This window comes from Gobio gobio (assembly GCF_949357685.1).
Source record: "Gobio gobio genome assembly, chromosome: 16".
Lineage (NCBI taxonomy): Eukaryota > Metazoa > Chordata > Actinopteri > Cypriniformes > Gobionidae > Gobio > Gobio gobio.
Window position 1 is genome coordinate 50,511,263 of NC_137109.1, and position 19,610 is coordinate 50,530,872.

The 19,610-nt window shown below is 42.6% G+C and overlaps 4 protein-coding genes across 4 annotated transcripts; all 4 read left to right on the forward strand.

The window, feature by feature from the left end:
- Positions 1 to 2,131: 2,131 nt before the first annotated feature.
- On the forward strand, positions 2,132 to 3,578 carry LOC307140061 (zona pellucida sperm-binding protein 3-like; the record flags this gene model as incomplete). The annotated part of the gene is made up of 7 exons (XM_079839304.1): positions 2,132 to 2,521; positions 2,600 to 2,721; positions 2,802 to 2,905; positions 2,971 to 3,148; positions 3,221 to 3,338; positions 3,409 to 3,488; positions 3,575 to 3,578. The coding sequence occupies 7 exons, from the start codon at positions 2,132 to 2,134 to the stop codon at positions 3,576 to 3,578; spliced, it is 996 nt and encodes a 331-aa protein (XP_079695430.1).
- LOC307140062 (zona pellucida sperm-binding protein 4-like) lies at positions 3,575 to 8,257 on the forward strand (the record flags this gene model as incomplete). Its single annotated transcript, XM_079839305.1, has 8 exons — positions 3,575 to 3,649; positions 6,850 to 6,940; positions 7,010 to 7,197; positions 7,269 to 7,366; positions 7,435 to 7,592; positions 7,679 to 7,871; positions 7,941 to 8,088; positions 8,168 to 8,257. The coding sequence occupies 8 exons, from the start codon at positions 3,575 to 3,577 to the stop codon at positions 8,255 to 8,257; spliced, it is 1,041 nt and encodes a 346-aa protein (XP_079695431.1).
- Positions 8,258 to 11,577: 3,320 nt separating this feature from the next.
- LOC307140063 (zona pellucida sperm-binding protein 3-like) lies at positions 11,578 to 13,025 on the forward strand (the record flags this gene model as incomplete). Its single annotated transcript, XM_079839306.1, has 7 exons — positions 11,578 to 11,967; positions 12,046 to 12,167; positions 12,248 to 12,351; positions 12,417 to 12,594; positions 12,667 to 12,784; positions 12,856 to 12,935; positions 13,022 to 13,025. 7 exons carry the CDS (start codon positions 11,578 to 11,580, stop codon positions 13,023 to 13,025), a joined length of 996 nt encoding a protein of 331 aa, XP_079695432.1.
- LOC307140064 (zona pellucida sperm-binding protein 4-like) lies at positions 13,022 to 17,389 on the forward strand (the record flags this gene model as incomplete). Its single annotated transcript, XM_079839307.1, has 8 exons — positions 13,022 to 13,096; positions 15,982 to 16,072; positions 16,142 to 16,329; positions 16,401 to 16,498; positions 16,567 to 16,724; positions 16,811 to 17,003; positions 17,073 to 17,220; positions 17,300 to 17,389. The coding sequence occupies 8 exons, from the start codon at positions 13,022 to 13,024 to the stop codon at positions 17,387 to 17,389; spliced, it is 1,041 nt and encodes a 346-aa protein (XP_079695433.1).
- Positions 17,390 to 19,610: the final 2,221 nt, after the last annotated feature.

A 19,610-nucleotide genomic window follows, 5' to 3' on the forward strand; every position in this document is an offset into this window, starting at 1 on the left:
ATAAACTGCTGATGTTAAAGAATAAGAAGCTGAGGGCAAGTGGACAAAAGTGAATGTCTGTTTCAATACCAGGAGGTTTCTTGTAGGTATTGGGCTGTTACATGTGTGTACCGAATTTCATACCTGTACGTGAAACGTAGCGGGAGGGGCACTTTGTTGAAATGTTGTAGGTGGCGCTATCGAGCCATTTTGCCATGTCTTCAGGCCAGGACTCTTATCAAACATCTGAAGTTTGGGGCAGATCGGACATTGTATGCCCGAGTTACAACAACTTCCTGTTTTATGGCGAACCATCGAATTTTGTGAGGCCGCCACTGACACGCCCTTCGGGGAAAACTCAAGATCTTCGCAATTTAACATCACCAAGGCCTTTAGATTAGACTGTGCAAATATGATGTTGATCTGATTAAATCTCTAGGAGTAGATCGTTAATGTACAAGGTCTGGAAATGGCAAAAATTTTGCAGAGAAAATTCAATATATCACACTTCCTGTTGGGTTTTCAGGTTTTGCCCCCCAAGGTCTTTTTTGTAGGTATTGGGCTTTTACATGTGTCTACCGAATTTCATACTCGTACGTGAAACGTAGCTCGAACGGCGCTTAATTGATTTTTTGTAGGTGGCGCTATCGGGCCATTTTGCCACGCCTAATTCTGAAACCCATATTGGATGTACATTTTCACCACTTTTGACGCGTGTGCAAAGTTTCATGAGATTTCGAGCATGTTTAGGCCCTCAAAAATGTGATTTATTTGGGAGAAGAAGAATAATAGGCTGAGCAATTCCAATAGGGTCCTCACACCATTGGTGCTCGGGCCCTAAAAATGTATTTCAAAATAATATTAGAAACAGAGATTTATTTTTGATAGAATAATGACTTTATAATGTTATTGCAGTCTTACACACATGCTGTACAGTTACTCTGAGCAGTGCATTAATTTCAGGGCACTGGGCATTGCGTCATTTAATTACTGTATTTGCATTATTGTAAAGTTAGGTTTAGGGTTGGGGTAGGTGTAAGCGTTAATCTGGTAAGTAGCACATTTATTTATTGTTATTTAGTTGTGAGATTTTGTCTCACTTACGACCGTTGCTGTACCCCTTTCAGCCACAACTCTTCTTCTCTGTTTTCAGTGTATTTCTGTGGCAGGATTACAGCGCCACATACTGACCTGGCATGTATACTACATCGTTTTGAGTCTTTTCAATGCTCTCGTGTGTACACAGATATTTCTTGAAACGAGGGGGGAAAAAAAGATCGGATAGGGAAAGCTCTGGCTTCGTGTGGACGGAGCCTTAGATAACTTAATCCAGATATTTTAATCCAATCCGCAAATTCGTTTGAAGAACCAAATTAGCCAGAGATCAGTTATCATGATTAGAAGATCTGGGATCTGTCAAATCATCTCAGATGTATTAAGAGAGGTACGAAGAATGGACCCCAGATCTGTCATTTTGATATTTAAAACAAGAAATCATTTTGGTTTAGCTACTAATAACCTGCCCTTATTTGGTACTTCATTTTATCCTTTTATTCAAAATTGCTCCATTTCAGTTCCGGCTTGTTAAGATTGCTGTCAATGTGAGGGAAGAACGTTTTCTTACACTCTAAACCTGACTATAAACATTCTCAACTTTATTATTTTGGACACTCTAGTGTACAATTCTGTCTGTGGCCATGTTTCTGAATTAATAAAAAAGGAAGACGCAAAAAAGACTTGGTTGTTTGTGTTTCAGAGAATTCTTGAAAATAAGAAATCATTTGGTTTAGCTACTAATAACCTGCCCTTATTTGATACTTCATTTGATCCTGAGTGATAAACAATCAATGACTTACACCTGTGATATATTGATTGAGTAAATTGGCAGTTGCAGAGAAAAATGATGCCTGTCATGAGAAAGGTGGAGCCATGCTGATTTACATCTGTATAAATTTGGATGGTAGCACCCGAAAGTGTTGTTGAAACAAGCTTGGCAATAATGGGGTTTTGGCAGGTTGGATTTGGATTGGTGTTTATTCTTGCTCTTGGATTTTCTGATGCACAATGGAGAGCAAGAGCAGCACATAATCGCAGTCCAAGTGAGTTTAGGCCTAGGACATTGGCTCAAGCTTCTCAACAGGCTGATTCCAGGATGTCTGTGGTTCCCAGTAAACCTGGATTTGCACCACAAACGTTTCCTGACTTTGGAAAGCCTTCTCAAGATCTTATGGGTGTTCAATCAAAAGAGCTGTTGCAGGGTCCAGTGGCAAAACTGACGTGGAGCTTTCCAAGTCTACCAGAGGAACCACAGCAACCCGACGTTCCTTTTGAGTTGCCGCATCCTGTCCCTGCCAACAGTGTAGCTGCTCAGTGTGGAGAGAGCTCGGTATATGTGGAAGTGATGAAGGACTTCTTTGGGACTGGGCACCCACTGTTGTCCTCTGCTTTTACACTGGGAGGCTGCACTGCAACTGGAGAGGATCCTTCTGCTCAAGTGCTCATCTTTGAGTCTGAACTGCATGGATGTAGCAGCACATCAATGGTGGGGTTTTATTTTGCCGTTACTCACAGGGACAGTTCAAAAACATCCATGATCGTTTTCAATTAACTTTCTTTTTAGGTGACTGAGGATGAGCTTGTCTATACCTTCAACATTATCTACACCCCACAAGAGGTTTCATATGGTGTTCCTATTGTAAGGAGCAGTATTGCGGTGATTGGTATCGAGTGTCATTATCCAAGGTAGGATCTGGATAAGATCTTCGCTGGATCTGATCCCACCATTTATGGGCATGAGATGACCGCTTGTTTAACTCCTACAGAACACATAATGTGAGCAGCGATGCCTTAATGCCCACTTGGATCCCATATGCCTCAACTAAGGTTGCAGAGGAAGTCTTTGTCTTCTCCCTCAAGCTCATGACTGGTTGGTGTATCCCAAACTGATTTGTGGCATGCTTGTGACCCTGTGCTAAGACTCTTTCTTTGCAGATGACTGGATATTTGAGCGACCTTCTAACCAGTACTTCCTGGGTGACATGATCAATCTTGAAGCATCAGTGCGTTTGTACAGCCATGTTCCCGTCCGTGTGTTTGTGGACAGCTGCGTGGCTACTGCAGTCCCTGATGTTGCTTCTGTCCCCAGATACTCCTTTATTGAGAATAATGGGTAAGAGGTGCTACCTCATGTATACCAGCTTCCAGAAGGGTTGCAGGGTTTCTAACTGGGTTCTGTTTACAGGTGTCTGGTTGATGCCAAGCTCACAGGCTCCACGTCTCACTTTATGCCTCGGACTCAAGGTGATAAGCTACGGTTTCAACTAGAGGCGTTCAGGTTCCAGCAAGCAGACAGTGGACTGGTACGTGTGTTTAGTTGTGCAACTCTTTGTATGATATGCTACCATGGTGAACAAACAATTGTCTTTGCAGGTCTACATCACATGCATTTTGAAGGCGGCTGCAACAACCTCAAGTTCTGAGCAAAAAGCTTGTTCATTCTCTGCTAATGGGTATGTTGTCTGCTAGATGGGTGTACAGGTAAATTAGTTGTCGTCAAATTAACTGAGGGTGTTTCTTGTCAGTTGGGTGTCCGCAGATGACTCTGACCAGGTGTGTGGCTGCTGTGACACCACTTGTAGCGTCAGAAGTGGAAGTGATCGGCTGCTTACGGGTATGGATTAACTCTGATAACTGTTATTGTCATTCCTGGCTTTAGTTCTCACTAATCATTTGTTCATCAGATCTACAATGGGAAAAGGCGTCTGTCGGCCCCATCAATGTTAAGGACCATGGCCAAAAATAACTGGAAATGCCACGTGATTTAATAAAAGTGATCTTAATAGATTTGTGTATGGTCCTTACTGGCACAATACTAAACGTATCTACATGATTTGACTGTACAAATATGCACCACAAAATGCCTTTTACTACTGGCCTGTGTGGGGACTGATATTTTGTAGGGCTAAGCCTGTTACAACACTAAAGGGCATTTCAATGGCATCACATCCTTTCTGGTGCTTGGTAGATACTTTTGGGGGGTTACGCTAAGAGGCAACATCCTGCAGTCTCTCTTGAAGCCAACACTGAAGTGACTTAAACTGCAATTCATCGACTGGCTGCTAGAGACGAGCTCCAAAAGGAAGTCAAATCTGTATCTCCCCTGTGTTAAAGGCTTAGTTCACTTCAAAATTAGAACTTACCCCTTCTCATCCTAGATGTTCATGCCTTTCTTCAGTCAAAAAAAAATGAAGGTATTTTTGAGAGAACATTCCAGGATTTTTCTCCATATAACGGACTTCTGTGGCAACCAACAGGTAAAGGTCCAAATAATACAGTTTCAGAGGCTCTGCATGATCTCAGATAAAGAATAGGGTCTTATCTAATATAATGATTGGGCATTTTCAATGTAAAATAATGTGTATACTGTACTTTTTAACTGAAATTGCTCTGGCGCGGTGTGCCACAGATTATACTGGACTTACTGTCATAGCAACAGGTCCGTAAGATCAAACCTGGGGTCCGTTCTTCCTACATCGCAACTCCGTTAGCTGGATTTGATTGTTGGTGATTTGGCATGATCTTTGATTGTTTGGTTCTTCGAAGCTCATCCTGAACTTGCTGTCATAGCAACAGGTCTGTAAGATGAAACTTGTGCGAGCGGCTTATTTCATGTAAACAGGATTAGAGTGCACCTTTTTAAGTGGCGTTGATACTTAAATTTTGTCCCAACAACTGCAACTTTATTACAAGAGTTCTTTACTGAATCAGGGGCAATAATTTAAATCACAATAATAATTAAAGCTGCAAGCAGCGATGAAAGGGCCCTCGCACATGCACCGCCACCTGGTGGCCTCAGGAAAACGGCGAATAGTGGGCGACATGCATTTAAGCGGGTAAATATAGGAGAAATATGGCAAACTCACTTCAATGTGCCACACTTCCTTCTGCCAGAAGGTGGCGCTATGACTAACTGAATATTGGCATGTAGATGTGTTTAGGTCAGGACTCTTATCAAACAAGTGAAGTTTGGGGGAGATCGGACATTGTATGCCTGACTTACAACAGCTTCCTGTTTCATGGTGAAACATCAGATTTTGTCCAGCCACAATTTAACATCTAACAAGATTAGACTGACCAAATATGATGTTGATCTGATAAAATCTCTAGGAGGAGTTTGTCAAAGTACCACGTCTGGAAATGGCAAAAACTGCAAACATTTTGCAGAGAAAATTCCAAATATCTAATTTCCTGTTGGGTTTTCAGATTTTGCTTCCAGGGACTTTTTTTAGGTATTGGACATGTGTGTACCGAATTTCATACTTGTATGTGAAACGTAGTGCGAATGACGCTTAATTGAAGTTTTGCAGGTGGCGCTATCGAGCCATTTTGCCACGCCTAACATGTAGGGTTAGGGTTAAGTTATTTCCCAACACTGCTAAGTATATATGAGTAGACTCGTCCCCTCTGTCATAATCAAGGAGTCGAGGGTCTGTCCACATAAACCTTCCTTGTCCACTTATGGAACACTTCAAACTGGCGACAGGGATTGCCCCGTGGGGAAGTGCTTAGGGAGGTTTGTGAGTGTGTTGCTAAATTTGGAACTACAGACTACTCTTACTATTTCTGCCATATAAAGATACTGTAAAAGTAGTAATGCTAGTTAATATTTCAGCATGTCTACAAGCGAAGCGGAATGCACCAAACATCTAGCCAAAGTACTTTGGGCAAGCTCTAGTAGCAAACCTGAGCATGAACCTTTTTATTTGTCTTCAATATGACACATCTGACTAATTGGAGTCAAGATACATCACATGCGTATAATTTTGAGAACCAATGAGAATTTTCTGGTAGCATAAGCTCCCATTTGGGCAAGTCTGGAGAATCATGACTGTTAATGAAGAGGGAGGGATTATCGTTAATTAGACAAAATCTGTAGAATACAAAAAGACCAAAGGGCATCATCTCAACAGTGTGACTAGCTGTTGAACGATGGCAGGAAGTTGTTGTGCTGTTCAATTGCTGGCACTTTGTGTGTGGTTTTGTGCTTTTTGTCATGCTGTTCCACAGTGGAGTAATCTGCCCCAGTATCCTCAAGCTCCGATGTTAAAGCAAACTGATCAGCGGGTTCAAAAACAAGCTAGTCACCAGTTTCCTCAGAAGGTTCAACAGCTAGCTAGTCAACAGTTTCCTCAGAAGGTTCAACAGCAAGCTAGTCAACAGTTTCCTCTGAAGGTTCAACAGCTAGCTAGTCAACGGTTTCCTCAGAAGGTTCAACAGCTAGCTAGTCAACAGTTTCCTCTGAAGGTTCAACAGCAAGCTAGTCAACAGTTTCCTCAGAAGGTTCAACAACAAGCTAGTCAACAGTTTCCTCAGAAGGTTCAACAGCAAGCTGTTCAACAGCAAGCTAGTCAACAGTTTCCTCAGAAGGATCAACAACAAGCTAGTCAACAGTTTCCCCAGCAGGTTCAACAACAAGCTAGTCAACAGTTTCCTCAGCAGGTTCAACAACAAGCTAGTCAACAGTTTCCTCTGAAGGTTCAACAGCTAGCTAGTCAACAGTTTCCTCTGAAGGTTCAACAGCAAGCTAGTCAACAGTTTCCTCAGAAGGTTCAACAACAAGCTAGTCAACAGTTTCCTCAGAAGGTTCAACAGCAAGCTGTTCAACAGCAAGCTAGTCAACAGTTTCCTCAGAAGGTTCAACAACAAGCTAGTCAACAGTTTCCCCAGCAGGTTCAACAACAAGCTAGTCAACAGTTTCCTCAGCAGGTTCAACAACAAGCTAGTCAACAGTTTCCTCAGCAGTTTCAGTCTAAGCAGCCAGTGGCGCAGGCAGAGCCCCTTGACAAATGTGCTGTAGCTGATTATGAGCAGATCCAATGTGGCCCACCTGGTATCAGTGGTGCTGAGTGTGAAGCTATCAACTGCTGCTTTAACGGACAGCAGTGTTACTATGGGAGGGCAGGTAAGAGTGAGTCAATGTAAAGGTGTTCACGTTAAACCACTCCTCAGTAATAACCTGCTCTTGTGCCAGTGACTGTCCAGTGTATAAGAGATGGTCAGTTTGTGGTAGTGGTGGCTAGAGATGTTACACTACCTCGCTTGAGCCTGGATTCAGTCCATCTCCTGGGTGGAAATGACCCATCTTGCAGTCCTGTGGGATCCACACCTTCCTTTGCTATATACCAGTTCCCTGTCACTGCATGTGGCACAAGCATGATGGTGAGTAGCTGCTTGTGGTTCTGTTCTGCATGGCTTGGAATGGACTGGATGCCAACAGTTACTATTTGCAGGAGGACGGTGGATATGTGGTGTATGAAAACCGAATGACCTCCTCGTATGAAGTGGGTGTCGGACCACTTGGTTCCATCACAAGGGACAGCCATTTTGAGTAGGTATTTTTTTTAGAAAAAAATATTAATCCTTGACAAGGCTACAAGCTCACTATTTGTTGTCTAGGCTTCTCTTCCAGTGTAGGTACTCTGCTACTTCTGTGGAAGCTCTGGTTGTGGAGGTCAACACTGTTCCTGCACCTCCACCAGTAGCGGCTCCTGGACCCCTCAGGGTTGAGCTTAGACTGGCAAATGGTCAGTGTGTCACCAAAGGCTGTGCTGAAGGTAAGTGTCTGTCCAAGTATGCATGAGTATTTTCTAAAACTCCAGGTTGCGGCAGTTTCTGGTTAAACGCTGATTTTCTTTCTCAGGGGATGAGGCATACACGTCCTACTACGGTGACGCTGATTATCCGGTCACAAAAGTCCTGCGGGAGCCTGTGTATGTTGAGGTGCGCATTTTGGAGAGGACCGACCCCAACATTGTCCTAATGCTGGGACATTGCTGGGCGACATCAACCCCCAGTCCCCTCAGTCTACCCCAGTGGGACCTTCTGGTTGATGGGTGAGTAAGGCCAGTCTTTATCCATCTAGTGCGCTGTAAGGCATTTCTGACTGCCTCTTTGCCTTTCAGATGCCCTTACCAGGATGACCGTTACCTGACCACATTGGTTCCAGTGGCTGGATCTTCTGGTCTTCAGTTCCCAACCCACTACAAGCGCTTTGTTGTGAAGATGTTCACATTTGTGGACCCAGCATCACTGGCTCCTCTACAGGAAACCGTATGCTCTGCAGCTTTTCCTGAATCCTTAATATTAGGTGTTTTTCTTTCTGTGGCTTAACCCTTTCCCCCTCTGTTAGATCTTCATCCACTGTAGTACAGCAGTGTGCCATCCCTCTTCTGGCTCCTGTGAGCAAAGCTGCACTAGGAAAAGTGAGTGCTTGTTGTAAACTGACTTCAGGAACCTTGAGAATTTGTTTTTTTTAAATGCCTCACAATTCTACCATTTCTTTTCCAGGAAGAGATGCTAACGTCAAGACCATCTCTAGTGGGCAAACTGTGGTGTCTAGTGGAGAAGTTAACCTGGTCATGTGACTTTAGTAGTTTTAATAAACTTCTTAACTCAACTGTCTCTTTGGTATTGATCTTTCATGACTGTTCTCAGTTTGATTTATTGGGCTACACTACTAAACCAGAGTTCCCTTTTTTGCTTCAAGGTTATGCTTGACTTGAACTAAACAAGCCAAGTTTCTGCCCAAACCTGACCTATTTGCCAAGTTCCAGTTGCTAACCTGGGTCCCTGTTCTTAATGGTATCAAATCTGTTTTGGTCTCTACTTGTGGCTTTATGGCTGGACTAACATAACTGCTTGTATTGATATTCACGCATGCCAAGTCCCTCTGTTTTTTGGTAAGAAAGCCCCCCCGAAGTCATGCAAGTACAGCATTGCATCTGCAATGAAATCAGTCTCAACCTGCATTGTCCTTTTTAATCCCAAATTGTGACCAGCCTTTTTTCTTGTTTATTAAAAAGTAGACTGAAGCTTTAATAAAAGCTGGTTTAGTCCCTTAACTGGTGTATCACACCTGAGTTGCTGTCTGAGGGCCTGTTTACACAACTGGTACTAAAGCGTTTATCAGTCCAATCACAAGTGGACTATGCTAAATACAGGTGTAAATGGGTCTAAAATGGTTTAAACTTGTCCTTTTTTTTTTTTTTTTTAACTTTTAACCTTCACTCATGAAAGGGGTCTTTATAAACTGTTTCCAGAGTGTGACATTAACTGGTCTTAACCATGTCGCTTCTGTAGATTTGGATAAGCTACTTTGTTTAACTGTCTGTGCTTGTTGTTGCACCATTAAAAACAGAACGTGGAAGGCAATTTGACTAGTATCCATGCTGTCAAGGAAATGCATCCCATTTTAACTTTAAATTTAACTGGTTTGAAGAGCTAAATGTCGGTGTATTAGGTTTGTGAAATAAACATTTCCAAATGGGGTCTATGATATTTGTCCATTTTAGTGTCCCATCATTAACTTAAGTCTTAGTCCTGTTAACTCTTCTTGCTCTTTGTATCACATTTTTCCTAGAGACATTTTGGGGGAAAATTGGAGAAAACGTAGGTCTGTGGCCAGTTGCATAAACTGCTGATGTTAAAGAATAAGAAGCTGAGGGCAAGTGGACAAAAGTGAATGTCTGTTTCAATACCAGGAGGTTTCTTGTAGGTATTGGGCTGTTACATGTGTGTACCGAATTTCATACCTGTACGTGAAACGTAGCGGGAGGGGCACTTTGTTGAAATGTTGTAGGTGGCGCTATCGAGCCATTTTGCCATGTCTTCAGGCCAGGACTCTTATCAAACATCTGAAGTTTGGGGCAGATCGGACATTGTATGCCCGAGTTACAACAACTTCCTGTTTTATGGCGAACCATCGAATTTTGTGAGGCCGCCACTGACACGCCCTTCAGGGAAAACTCAAGATCTTCGCAATTTAACATCACCAAGGCCTTTAGATTAGACTGTGCAAATATGATGTTGATCTGATTAAATCTCTAGGAGTAGATCGTTAATGTACAAGGTCTGGAAATGGCAAAAATTTTGCAGAGAAAATTCAATATATCACACTTCCTGTTGGGTTTTCAGGTTTTGCCCCCCAAGGTCTTTTTTGTAGGTATTGGGCTTTTACATGTGTCTACCGAATTTCATACTCGTACGTGAAACGTAGCTCGAACGGCGCTTAATTGATTTTTTGTAGGTGGCGCTATCGGGCCATTTTGCCACGCCTAATTCTGAAACCCATATTGGATGTACATTTTCACCACTTTTGACGCGTGTGCAAAGTTTCATGAGATTTCGAGCATGTTTAGGCCCTCAAAAATGTGATTTATTTGGGAGAAGAAGAATAATAGGCTGAGCAATTCCAATAGGGTCCTCACACCATTGGTGCTCGGGCCCTAAAAATGTATTTCAAAATAATATTAGAAACAGAGATTTATTTTTGATAGAATAATGACTTTATAATGTTATTGCAGTCTTACACACATGCTGTACAGTTACTCTGAGCAGTGCATTAATTTCAGGGCACTGGGCATTGCGTCATTTAATTACTGTATTTGCATTATTGTAAAGTTAGGTTTAGGGTTGGGGTAGGTGTAAGCGTTAATCTGGTAAGTAGCACATTTATTTATTGTTATTTAGTTGTGAGATTTTGTCTCACTTACGACCGTTGCTGTACCCCTTTCAGCCACAACTCTTCTTCTCTGTTTTCAGTGTATTTCTGTGGCAGGATTACAGCGCCACATACTGACCTGGCATGTATACTACATCGTTTTGAGTCTTTTCAATGCTCTCGTGTGTACACAGATATTTCTTGAAACGAGGGGGGAAAAAAAGATCGGATAGGGAAAGCTCTGGCTTCGTGTGGACGGAGCCTTAGATAACTTAATCCAGATATTTGAATCCAATCCGCAAATTCGTTTGAAGAACCAAATTAGCCAGAGATCAGTTATCATGATTAGAAGATCTGGGATCTGTCAAATCATCTCAGATGTATTAAGAGAGGTACGAAGAATGGACCCCAGATCTGTCATTTTGATATTTAAAACAAGAAATCATTTTGGTTTAGCTACTAATAACCTGCCCTTATTTGGTACTTCATTTTATCCTTTTATTCAAAATTGCTCCATTTCAGTTCCGGCTTGTTAAGATTGCTGTCAATGTGAGGGAAGAACGTTTTCTTACACTCTAAACCTGACTATAAACATTCTCAACTTTATTATTTTGGATACTCTAGTGTACAATTCTGTCTGTGGCCATGTTTCTGAATTAATAAAAAAGGAAGACGCAAAAAAGACTTGGTTGTTTGTGTTTCAGAGAATTCTTGAAAATAAGAAATCATTTGGTTTAGCTACTAATAACCTGCCCTTATTTGATACTTCATTTGATCCTGAGTGATAAACAATCAATGACTTACACCTGTGATATATTGATTGAGTAAATTGGCAGGTGCAGAGAAAAATGATGCCTGTCATGAGAAAGGTGGAGCCATGCTGATTTACATCTGTATAAATTTGGATGGTAGCACCCGAAAGTGTTGTTGAAACAAGCTTGGCAATAATGGGGTTTTGGCAGGTTGGATTTGGATTGGTGTTTATTCTTGCTCTTGGATTTTCTGATGCACAATGGAGAGCAAGAGCAGCACATAATCGCAGTCCAAGTGAGTTTAGGCCTAGGACATTGGCTCAAGCTTCTCAACAGGCTGATTCCAGGATGTCTGTGGTTCCCAGTAAACCTGGATTTGCACCACAAACGTTTCCTGACTTTGGAAAGCCTTCTCAAGATCTTATGGGTGTTCAATCAAAAGAGCTGTTGCAGGGTCCAGTGGCAAAACTGACGTGGAGCTTTCCAAGTCTACCAGAGGAACCACAGCAACCCGACGTTCCTTTTGAGTTGCCGCATCCTGTCCCTGCCAACAGTGTAGCTGCTCAGTGTGGAGAGAGCTCGGTATATGTGGAAGTGATGAAGGACTTCTTTGGGACTGGGCACCCACTGTTGTCCTCTGCTTTTACACTGGGAGGCTGCACTGCAACTGGAGAGGATCCTTCTGCTCAAGTGCTCATCTTTGAGTCTGAACTGCATGGATGTAGCAGCACATCAATGGTGGGGTTTTATTTTGCCGTTACTCACAGGGACAGTTCAAAAACATCCATGATCGTTTTCAATTAACTTTCTTTTTAGGTGACTGAGGATGAGCTTGTCTATACCTTCAACATTATCTACACCCCACAAGAGGTTTCATATGGTGTTCCTATTGTAAGGAGCAGTATTGCGGTGATTGGTATCGAGTGTCATTATCCAAGGTAGGATCTGGATAAGATCTTCGCTGGATCTGATCCCACCATTTATGGGCATGAGATGACCGCTTGTTTAACTCCTACAGAACACATAATGTGAGCAGCGATGCCTTAATGCCCACTTGGATCCCATATGCCTCAACTAAGGTTGCAGAGGAAGTCTTTGTCTTCTCCCTCAAGCTCATGACTGGTTGGTGTATCCCAAACTGATTTGTGGCATGCTTGTGACCCTGTGCTAAGACTCTTTCTTTGCAGATGACTGGATATTTGAGCGACCTTCTAACCAGTACTTCCTGGGTGACATGATCAATCTTGAAGCATCAGTGCGTTTGTACAGCCATGTTCCCGTCCGTGTGTTTGTGGACAGCTGCGTGGCTACTGCAGTCCCTGATGTTGCTTCTGTCCCCAGATACTCCTTTATTGAGAATAATGGGTAAGAGGTGCTACCTCATGTATACCAGCTTCCAGAAGGGTTGCAGGGTTTCTAACTGGGTTCTGTTTACAGGTGTCTGGTTGATGCCAAGCTCACAGGCTCCACGTCTCACTTTATGCCTCGGACTCAAGGTGATAAGCTACGGTTTCAACTAGAGGCGTTCAGGTTCCAGCAAGCAGACAGTGGACTGGTACGTGTGTTTTAGTTGTGCAACTCTTTGTATGATATGCTACCATGGTGAACAAACAATTGTCTTTGCAGGTCTACATCACATGCATTTTGAAGGCGGCTGCAACAACCTCAAGTTCTGAGCAAAAAGCTTGTTCATTCTCTGCTAATGGGTATGTTGTCTGCTAGATGGGTGTACAGGTAAATTAGTTGTCGTCAAATTAACTGAGGGTGTTTCTTGTCAGTTGGGTGTCCGCAGATGACTCTGACCAGGTGTGTGGCTGCTGTGACACCACTTGTAGCGTCAGAAGTGGAAGTGATCGGCTGCTTACGGGTATGGATTAACTCTGATAACTGTTATTGTCATTCCTGGCTTTAGTTCTCACTAATCATTTGTTCATCAGATCTACAATGGGAAAAGGCGTCTGTCGGCCCCATCAATGTTAAGGACCATGGCCAAAAATAACTGGAAATGCCACGTGATTTAATAAAAGTGATCTTAATAGATTTGTGTATGGTCCTTACTGGCACAATACTAAACGTATCTACATGATTTGACTGTACAAATATGCACCACAAAATGCCTTTTACTACTGGCCTGTGTGGGGACTGATATTTTGTAGGGCTAAGCCTGTTACAACACTAAAGGGCATTTCAATGGCATCACATCCTTTCTGGTGCTTGGTAGATACTTTTGGGGGGTCACGCTAAGAGGCAACATCCTGCAGTCTCTCTTGAAGCCAACACTGAAGTGACTTAAACTGCAATTCATCGACTGGCTGCTAGAGACGAGCTCCAAAAGGAAGTCAAATCTGTATCTCCCCTGTGTTAAAGGCTTAGTTCACTTCAAAATTAGAACTTACCCCTTCTCATCCTAGATGTTCATGCCTTTCTTCAGTCAAAAAAAAATGAAGGTATTTTTGAGAGAACATTCCAGGATTTTTCTCCATATAACGGACTTCTGTGGCAACCAACAGGTAAAGGTCCAAATAATACAGTTTCAGAGGCTCTGCATGATCTCAGATAAAGAATAGGGTCTTATCTAATATAATGATTGGGCATTTTCAATGTAAAATAAAAATGTGTATACTGTACTTTTTAACTGAAATTGCTCTGGCGCGGTGTGCCACAGATTATACTGGACTTACTGTCATAGCAACAGGTCCGTAAGATCAAACCTGGGGTCCGTTCTTCCTACATCGCAACTCCGTTAGCTGGATTTGATTGTTGGTGATTTGGCATGATCTTTGATTGTTTGGTTCTTCGAAGCTCATCCTGAACTTGCTGTCATAGCAACAGGTCTGTAAGATGAAACCTGTGCGAGCGGCTTATTTCATGTAAACAGGATTAGAGTGCACCTTTTTAAGTGGCGTTGATACTTAAATTTTGTCCCAACAACTGCAACTTTATTACAAGAGTTCTTTACTGAATCAGGGGCAATAATTTAAATCACAATAATAATTAAAGCTGCAAGCAGCGATGAAAGGGCCCTCGCACATGCACCGCCACCTGGTGGCCTCAGGAAAACGGCGAATAGTGGGCGACATGCATTTAAGCGGGTAAATATAGGAGAAATATGGCAAACTCACTTCAATGTGCCACACTTCCTTCTGCCAGAAGGTGGCGCTATGACTAACTGAATATTGGCATGTAGATGTGTTTAGGTCAGGACTCTTATCAAACAAGTGAAGTTTGGGGGAGATCGGACATTGTATGCCTGACTTACAACAGCTTCCTGTTTCATGGTGAAACATCAGACTTTGTCCAGCCACAATTTAACATCTAACAAGATTAGACTGACCAAATATGATGTTGATCTGATAAAATCTCTAGGAGGAGTTTGTCAAAGTACCACGTCTGGAAATGGCAAAAACTGCAAACATTTTGCAGAGAAAATTCCAAATATCTAATTTCCTGTTGGGTTTTCAGATTTTGCTTCCAGGGACTTTTTTTAGGTATTGGACATGTGTGTACCGAATTTCATACTTGTATGTGAAACGTAGTGCGAATGACGCTTAATTGAAGTTTTGCAGGTGGCGCTATCGAGCCATTTTGCCACGCCTAACATGTAGGGTTAGGGTTAAGTTATTTCCCAACACTGCTAAGTATATATGAGTAGACTCGTCCCCTCTGTCATAATCAAGGAGTCGAGGGTCTGTCCACATAAACCTTCCTTGTCCACTTATGGAACACTTCAAACTGGCGACAGGGATTGCCCCGTGGGGAAGTGCTTAGGGAGGTTTGTGAGTGTGTTGCTAAATTTGGAACTACAGACTACTCTTACTATTTCTGCCATATAAAGATACTGTAAAAGTAGTAATGCTAGTTAATATTTCAGCATGTCTACAAGCGAAGCGGAATGCACCAAACATCTAGCCAAAGTACTTTGGGCAAGCTCTAGTAGCAAACCTGAGCATGAACCTTTTTATTTGTCTTCAATATGACACATCTGACTAATTGGAGTCAAGATACATCACATGCGTATAATTTTGAGAACCAATGAGAATTTTCTGGTAGCATAAGCTCCCATTTGGGCAAGTCTGGAGAATCATGACTGTTAATGAAGAGGGAGGGATTATCGTTAATTAGACAAAATCTGTAGAATACAAAAAGACCAAAGGGCATCATCTCAACAGTGTGACTAGCTGTTGAACGATGGCAGGAAGTTGTTGTGCTGTTCAATTGCTGGCACTTTGTGTGTGGTTTTGTGCTTTTTGTCATGCTGTTCCACAGTGGAGTAATCTGCCCCAGTATCCTCAAGCTCCGATGTTAAAGCAAACTGATCAGCGGGTTCAAAAACAAGCTAGTCACCAGTTTCCTCAGAAGGTTCAACAGCTAGCTAGTCAACAGTTTCCTCAGAAGGTTCAACAGCAAGCTAGTCAACAGTTTCCTCTGAAGGTTCAACAGCTAGCTAGTCAACGGTTTCCTCAGAAGGTTCAACAGCTAGCTAGTCAACAGTTTCCTCTGAAGGTTCAACAGCAAGCTAGTCAACAGTTTCCTCAGAAGGTTCAACAGCAAGCTAGTCAACAGTTTCCTCAGAAGGTTCAACAACAAGCTAGTCAACAGTTTCCCCAGCAGGTTCAACAACAAGCTAGTCAACAGTTTCCTCAGCAGGTTCAACAACAAGCTAGTCAACAGTTTCCTCAGCAGTTTCAGTCTAAGCAGCCAGTGGCGCAGGCAGAGCCCCTTGACAAATGTGCTGTAGCTGATTATGAGCAGATCCAATGTGGCCCACCTGGTATCAGTGGTGCTGAGTGTGAAGCTATCAACTGCTGCTTTAACGGACAGCAGTGTTACTATGGGAGGGCAGGTAAGAGTGAGTCAATGTAAAGGTGTTCACGTTAAACCACTCCTCAGTAATAACCTGCTCTTGTGCCAGTGACTGTCCAGTGTATAAGAGATGGTCAGTTTGTGGTAGTGGTGGCTAGAGATGTTACACTACCTCGCTTGAGCCTGGATTCAGTCCATCTCCTGGGTGGAAATGACCCATCTTGCAGTCCTGTGGGATCCACACCTTCCTTTGCTATATACCAGTTCCCTGTCACTGCATGTGGCACAAGCATGATGGTGAGTAGCTGCTTGTGGTTCTGTTCTGCATGGCTTGGAATGGACTGGATGCCAACAGTTACTATTTGCAGGAGGACGGTGGATATGTGGTGTATGAAAACCGAATGACCTCCTCGTATGAAGTGGGTGTCGGACCACTTGGTTCCATCACAAGGGACAGCCATTTTGAGTAGGTATTTTTTTTAGAAAAAAATATTAATCCTTGACAAGGCTACAAGCTCACTATTTGTTGTCTAGGCTTCTCTTCCAGTGTAGGTACTCTGCTACTTCTGTGGAAGCTCTGGTTGTGGAGGTCAACACTGTTCCTGCACCTCCACCAGTAGCGGCTCCTGGACCCCTCAGGGTTGAGCTTAGACTGGCAAATGGTCAGTGTGTCACCAAAGGCTGTGCTGAAGGTAAGTGTCTGTCCAAGTATGCATGAGTATTTTCTAAAACTCCAGGTTGCGGCAGTTTCTGGTTAAACGCTGATTTTCTTTCTCAGGGGATGAGGCATACACGTCCTACTACGGTGACGCTGATTATCCGGTCACAAAAGTCCTGCGGGAGCCTGTGTATGTTGAGGTGCGCATTTTGGAGAGGACCGACCCCAACATTGTCCTAATGCTGGGACATTGCTGGGCGACATCAACCCCCAGTCCCCTCAGTCTACCCCAGTGGGACCTTCTGGTTGATGGGTGAGTAAGGCCAGTCTTTATCCATCTAGTGCGCTGTAAGGCATTTCTGACTGCCTCTTTGCCTTTCAGATGCCCTTACCAGGATGACCGTTACCTGACCACATTGGTTCCAGTGGCTGGATCTTCTGGTCTTCAGTTCCCAACCCACTACAAGCGCTTTGTTGTGAAGATGTTCACATTTGTGGACCCAGCATCACTGGCTCCTCTACAGGAAACCGTATGCTCTGCAGCTTTTCCTGAATCCTTAATATTAGGTGTTTTTCTTTCTGTGGCTTAACCCTTTCCCCCTCTGTTAGATCTTCATCCACTGTAGTACAGCAGTGTGCCATCCCTCTTCTGGCTCCTGTGAGCAAAGCTGCACTAGGAAAAGTGAGTGCTTGTTGTAAACTGACTTCAGGAACCTTGAGAATTTGTTTTTTTTAAATGCCTCACAATTCTACCATTTCTTTTCCAGGAAGAGATGCTAACGTCAAGACCATCTCTAGTGGGCAAACTGTGGTGTCTAGTGGAGAAGTTAACCTGGTCATGTGACTTTAGTAGTTTTAATAAACTTCTTAACTCAACTGTCTCTTTGGTATTGATCTTTCATGACTGTTCTCAGTTTGATTTATTGGGCTACACTACTAAACCAGAGTTCCCTTTTTTGCTTCAAGGTTATGCTTGACTTGAACTAAACAAGCCAAGTTTCTGCCCAAACCTGACCTATTTGCCAAGTTCCAGTTGCTAACCTGGGTCCCTGTTCTTAATGGTATCAAATCTGTTTTGGTCTCTACTTGTGGCTTTATGGCTGGACTAACATAACTGCTTGTATTGATATTCACGCATGCCAAGTCCCTCTGTTTTTTGGTAAGAAAGCCCCCCCGAAGTCATGCAAGTACAGCATTGCATCTGCAATGAAATCAGTCTCAACCTGCATTGTCCTTTTTAATCCCAAATTGTGACCAGCCTTTTTTCTTGTTTATTAAAAAGTAGACTGAAGCTTTAATAAAAGCTGGTTTAGTCCCTTAACTGGTGTATCACACCTGAGTTGCTGTCTGAGGGCCTGTTTACACAACTGGTACTAAAGCGTTTATCAGTCCAATCACAAGTGGACTATGCTAAATACAGGTGTAAATGGGTCTAAAATGGTTTAAACTTGTCCTTTTTAACCTTCACTCATGAAAGGGGTCTTTATAAACTGTTTCCAGAGTGTGACATTAACTGGTCTTAACCATGTCGCTTCTGTAGATTTGGATAAGCTACTTTGTTTAACTGTCTGTGCTTGTTGTTGCACCATTAAAAACAGAACGTGGAAGGCAATTTGACTAGTATCCATGCTGTCAAGGAAATGCATCCCATTTTAACTTTAAATTTAACTGGTTTGAAGAGCTAATATGGTGTATTAGGTTTGTGAAATAAACATTTCCAAATGGGGTCTATGATATTTGTCCATTTTAGTGTCCCATCATTAACTTAAGTCTTAGTCCTGTTAACTCTTCTTGCTCTTTGTATCACATTTTTCCTAGAGACATTTTGGGGGAAAATTGGAGAAAACGTAGGTCTGTGGCCAGTTGCATAAACTGCTGATGTTAAAGAATAAGAAGCTGAGGGCAAGTGGACAAAAGTGAATGTCTGTTTCAATACCAGGAGGTTTCTTGTAGGTATTGGGCTGTTACATGTGTGTACCGAATTTCATACCTGTACGTGAAACGTAGCGGGAGGGGCACTTTGTTGAAATGTTGTAGGTGGCGCTATCGAGCCATTTTGCCATGTCTTCAGGCCAGGACTCTTATCAAACATCTGAAGTTTGGGGCAGATCGGACATTGTATGCCCGAGTTACAACAACTTCCTGTTTTATGGCGAACCATCGAATTTTGTGAGGCCGCCACTGACACGCCCTTCGGGGAAAACTCAAGATCTTCGCAATTTAACATCACCAAGGCCTTTAGATTAGACTGTGCAAATATGATGTTGATCTGATTAAATCTCTAGGAGTAGATCGTTAATGTACAAGGTCTGGAAATGGCAAAAATTTTGCAGAGAAAATTCAATATATCACACTTCCTGTTGGGTTTTCAGGTTTTGCCCCCCAAGGTCTTTTTTGTAGGTATTGGGCTTTTACATGTGTCTACCGAATTTCATACTCGTACGTGAAACGTAGCTCGAACGGCGCTTAATTGATTTTTTGTAGGTGGCGCTATCGGGCCATTTTGCCACGCCTAATTCTGAAACCCATATTGGATGTACATTTTCACCACTTTTGACGCGTGTGCAAAGTTTCATGAGATTTCGAGCATGTTTAGGCCCTCAAAAATGTGATTTATTTGGGAGAAGAAGAATAATAGGCTGAGCAATTCCAATAGGGTCCTCACACCATTGGTGCTCGGGCCCTAAAAATGTATTTCAAAATAATATTAGAAACAGAGATTTATTTTTGATAGAATAATGACTTTATAATGTTATTGCAGTCTTACACACATGCTGTACAGTTACTCTGAGCAGTGCATTAATTTCAGGGCACTGGGCATTGCGTCATTTAATTACTGTATTTGCATTATTGTAAAGTTAGGTTTAGGGTTGGGGTAGGTGTAAGCGTTAATCTGGTAAGTAGCACATTTATTTATTGT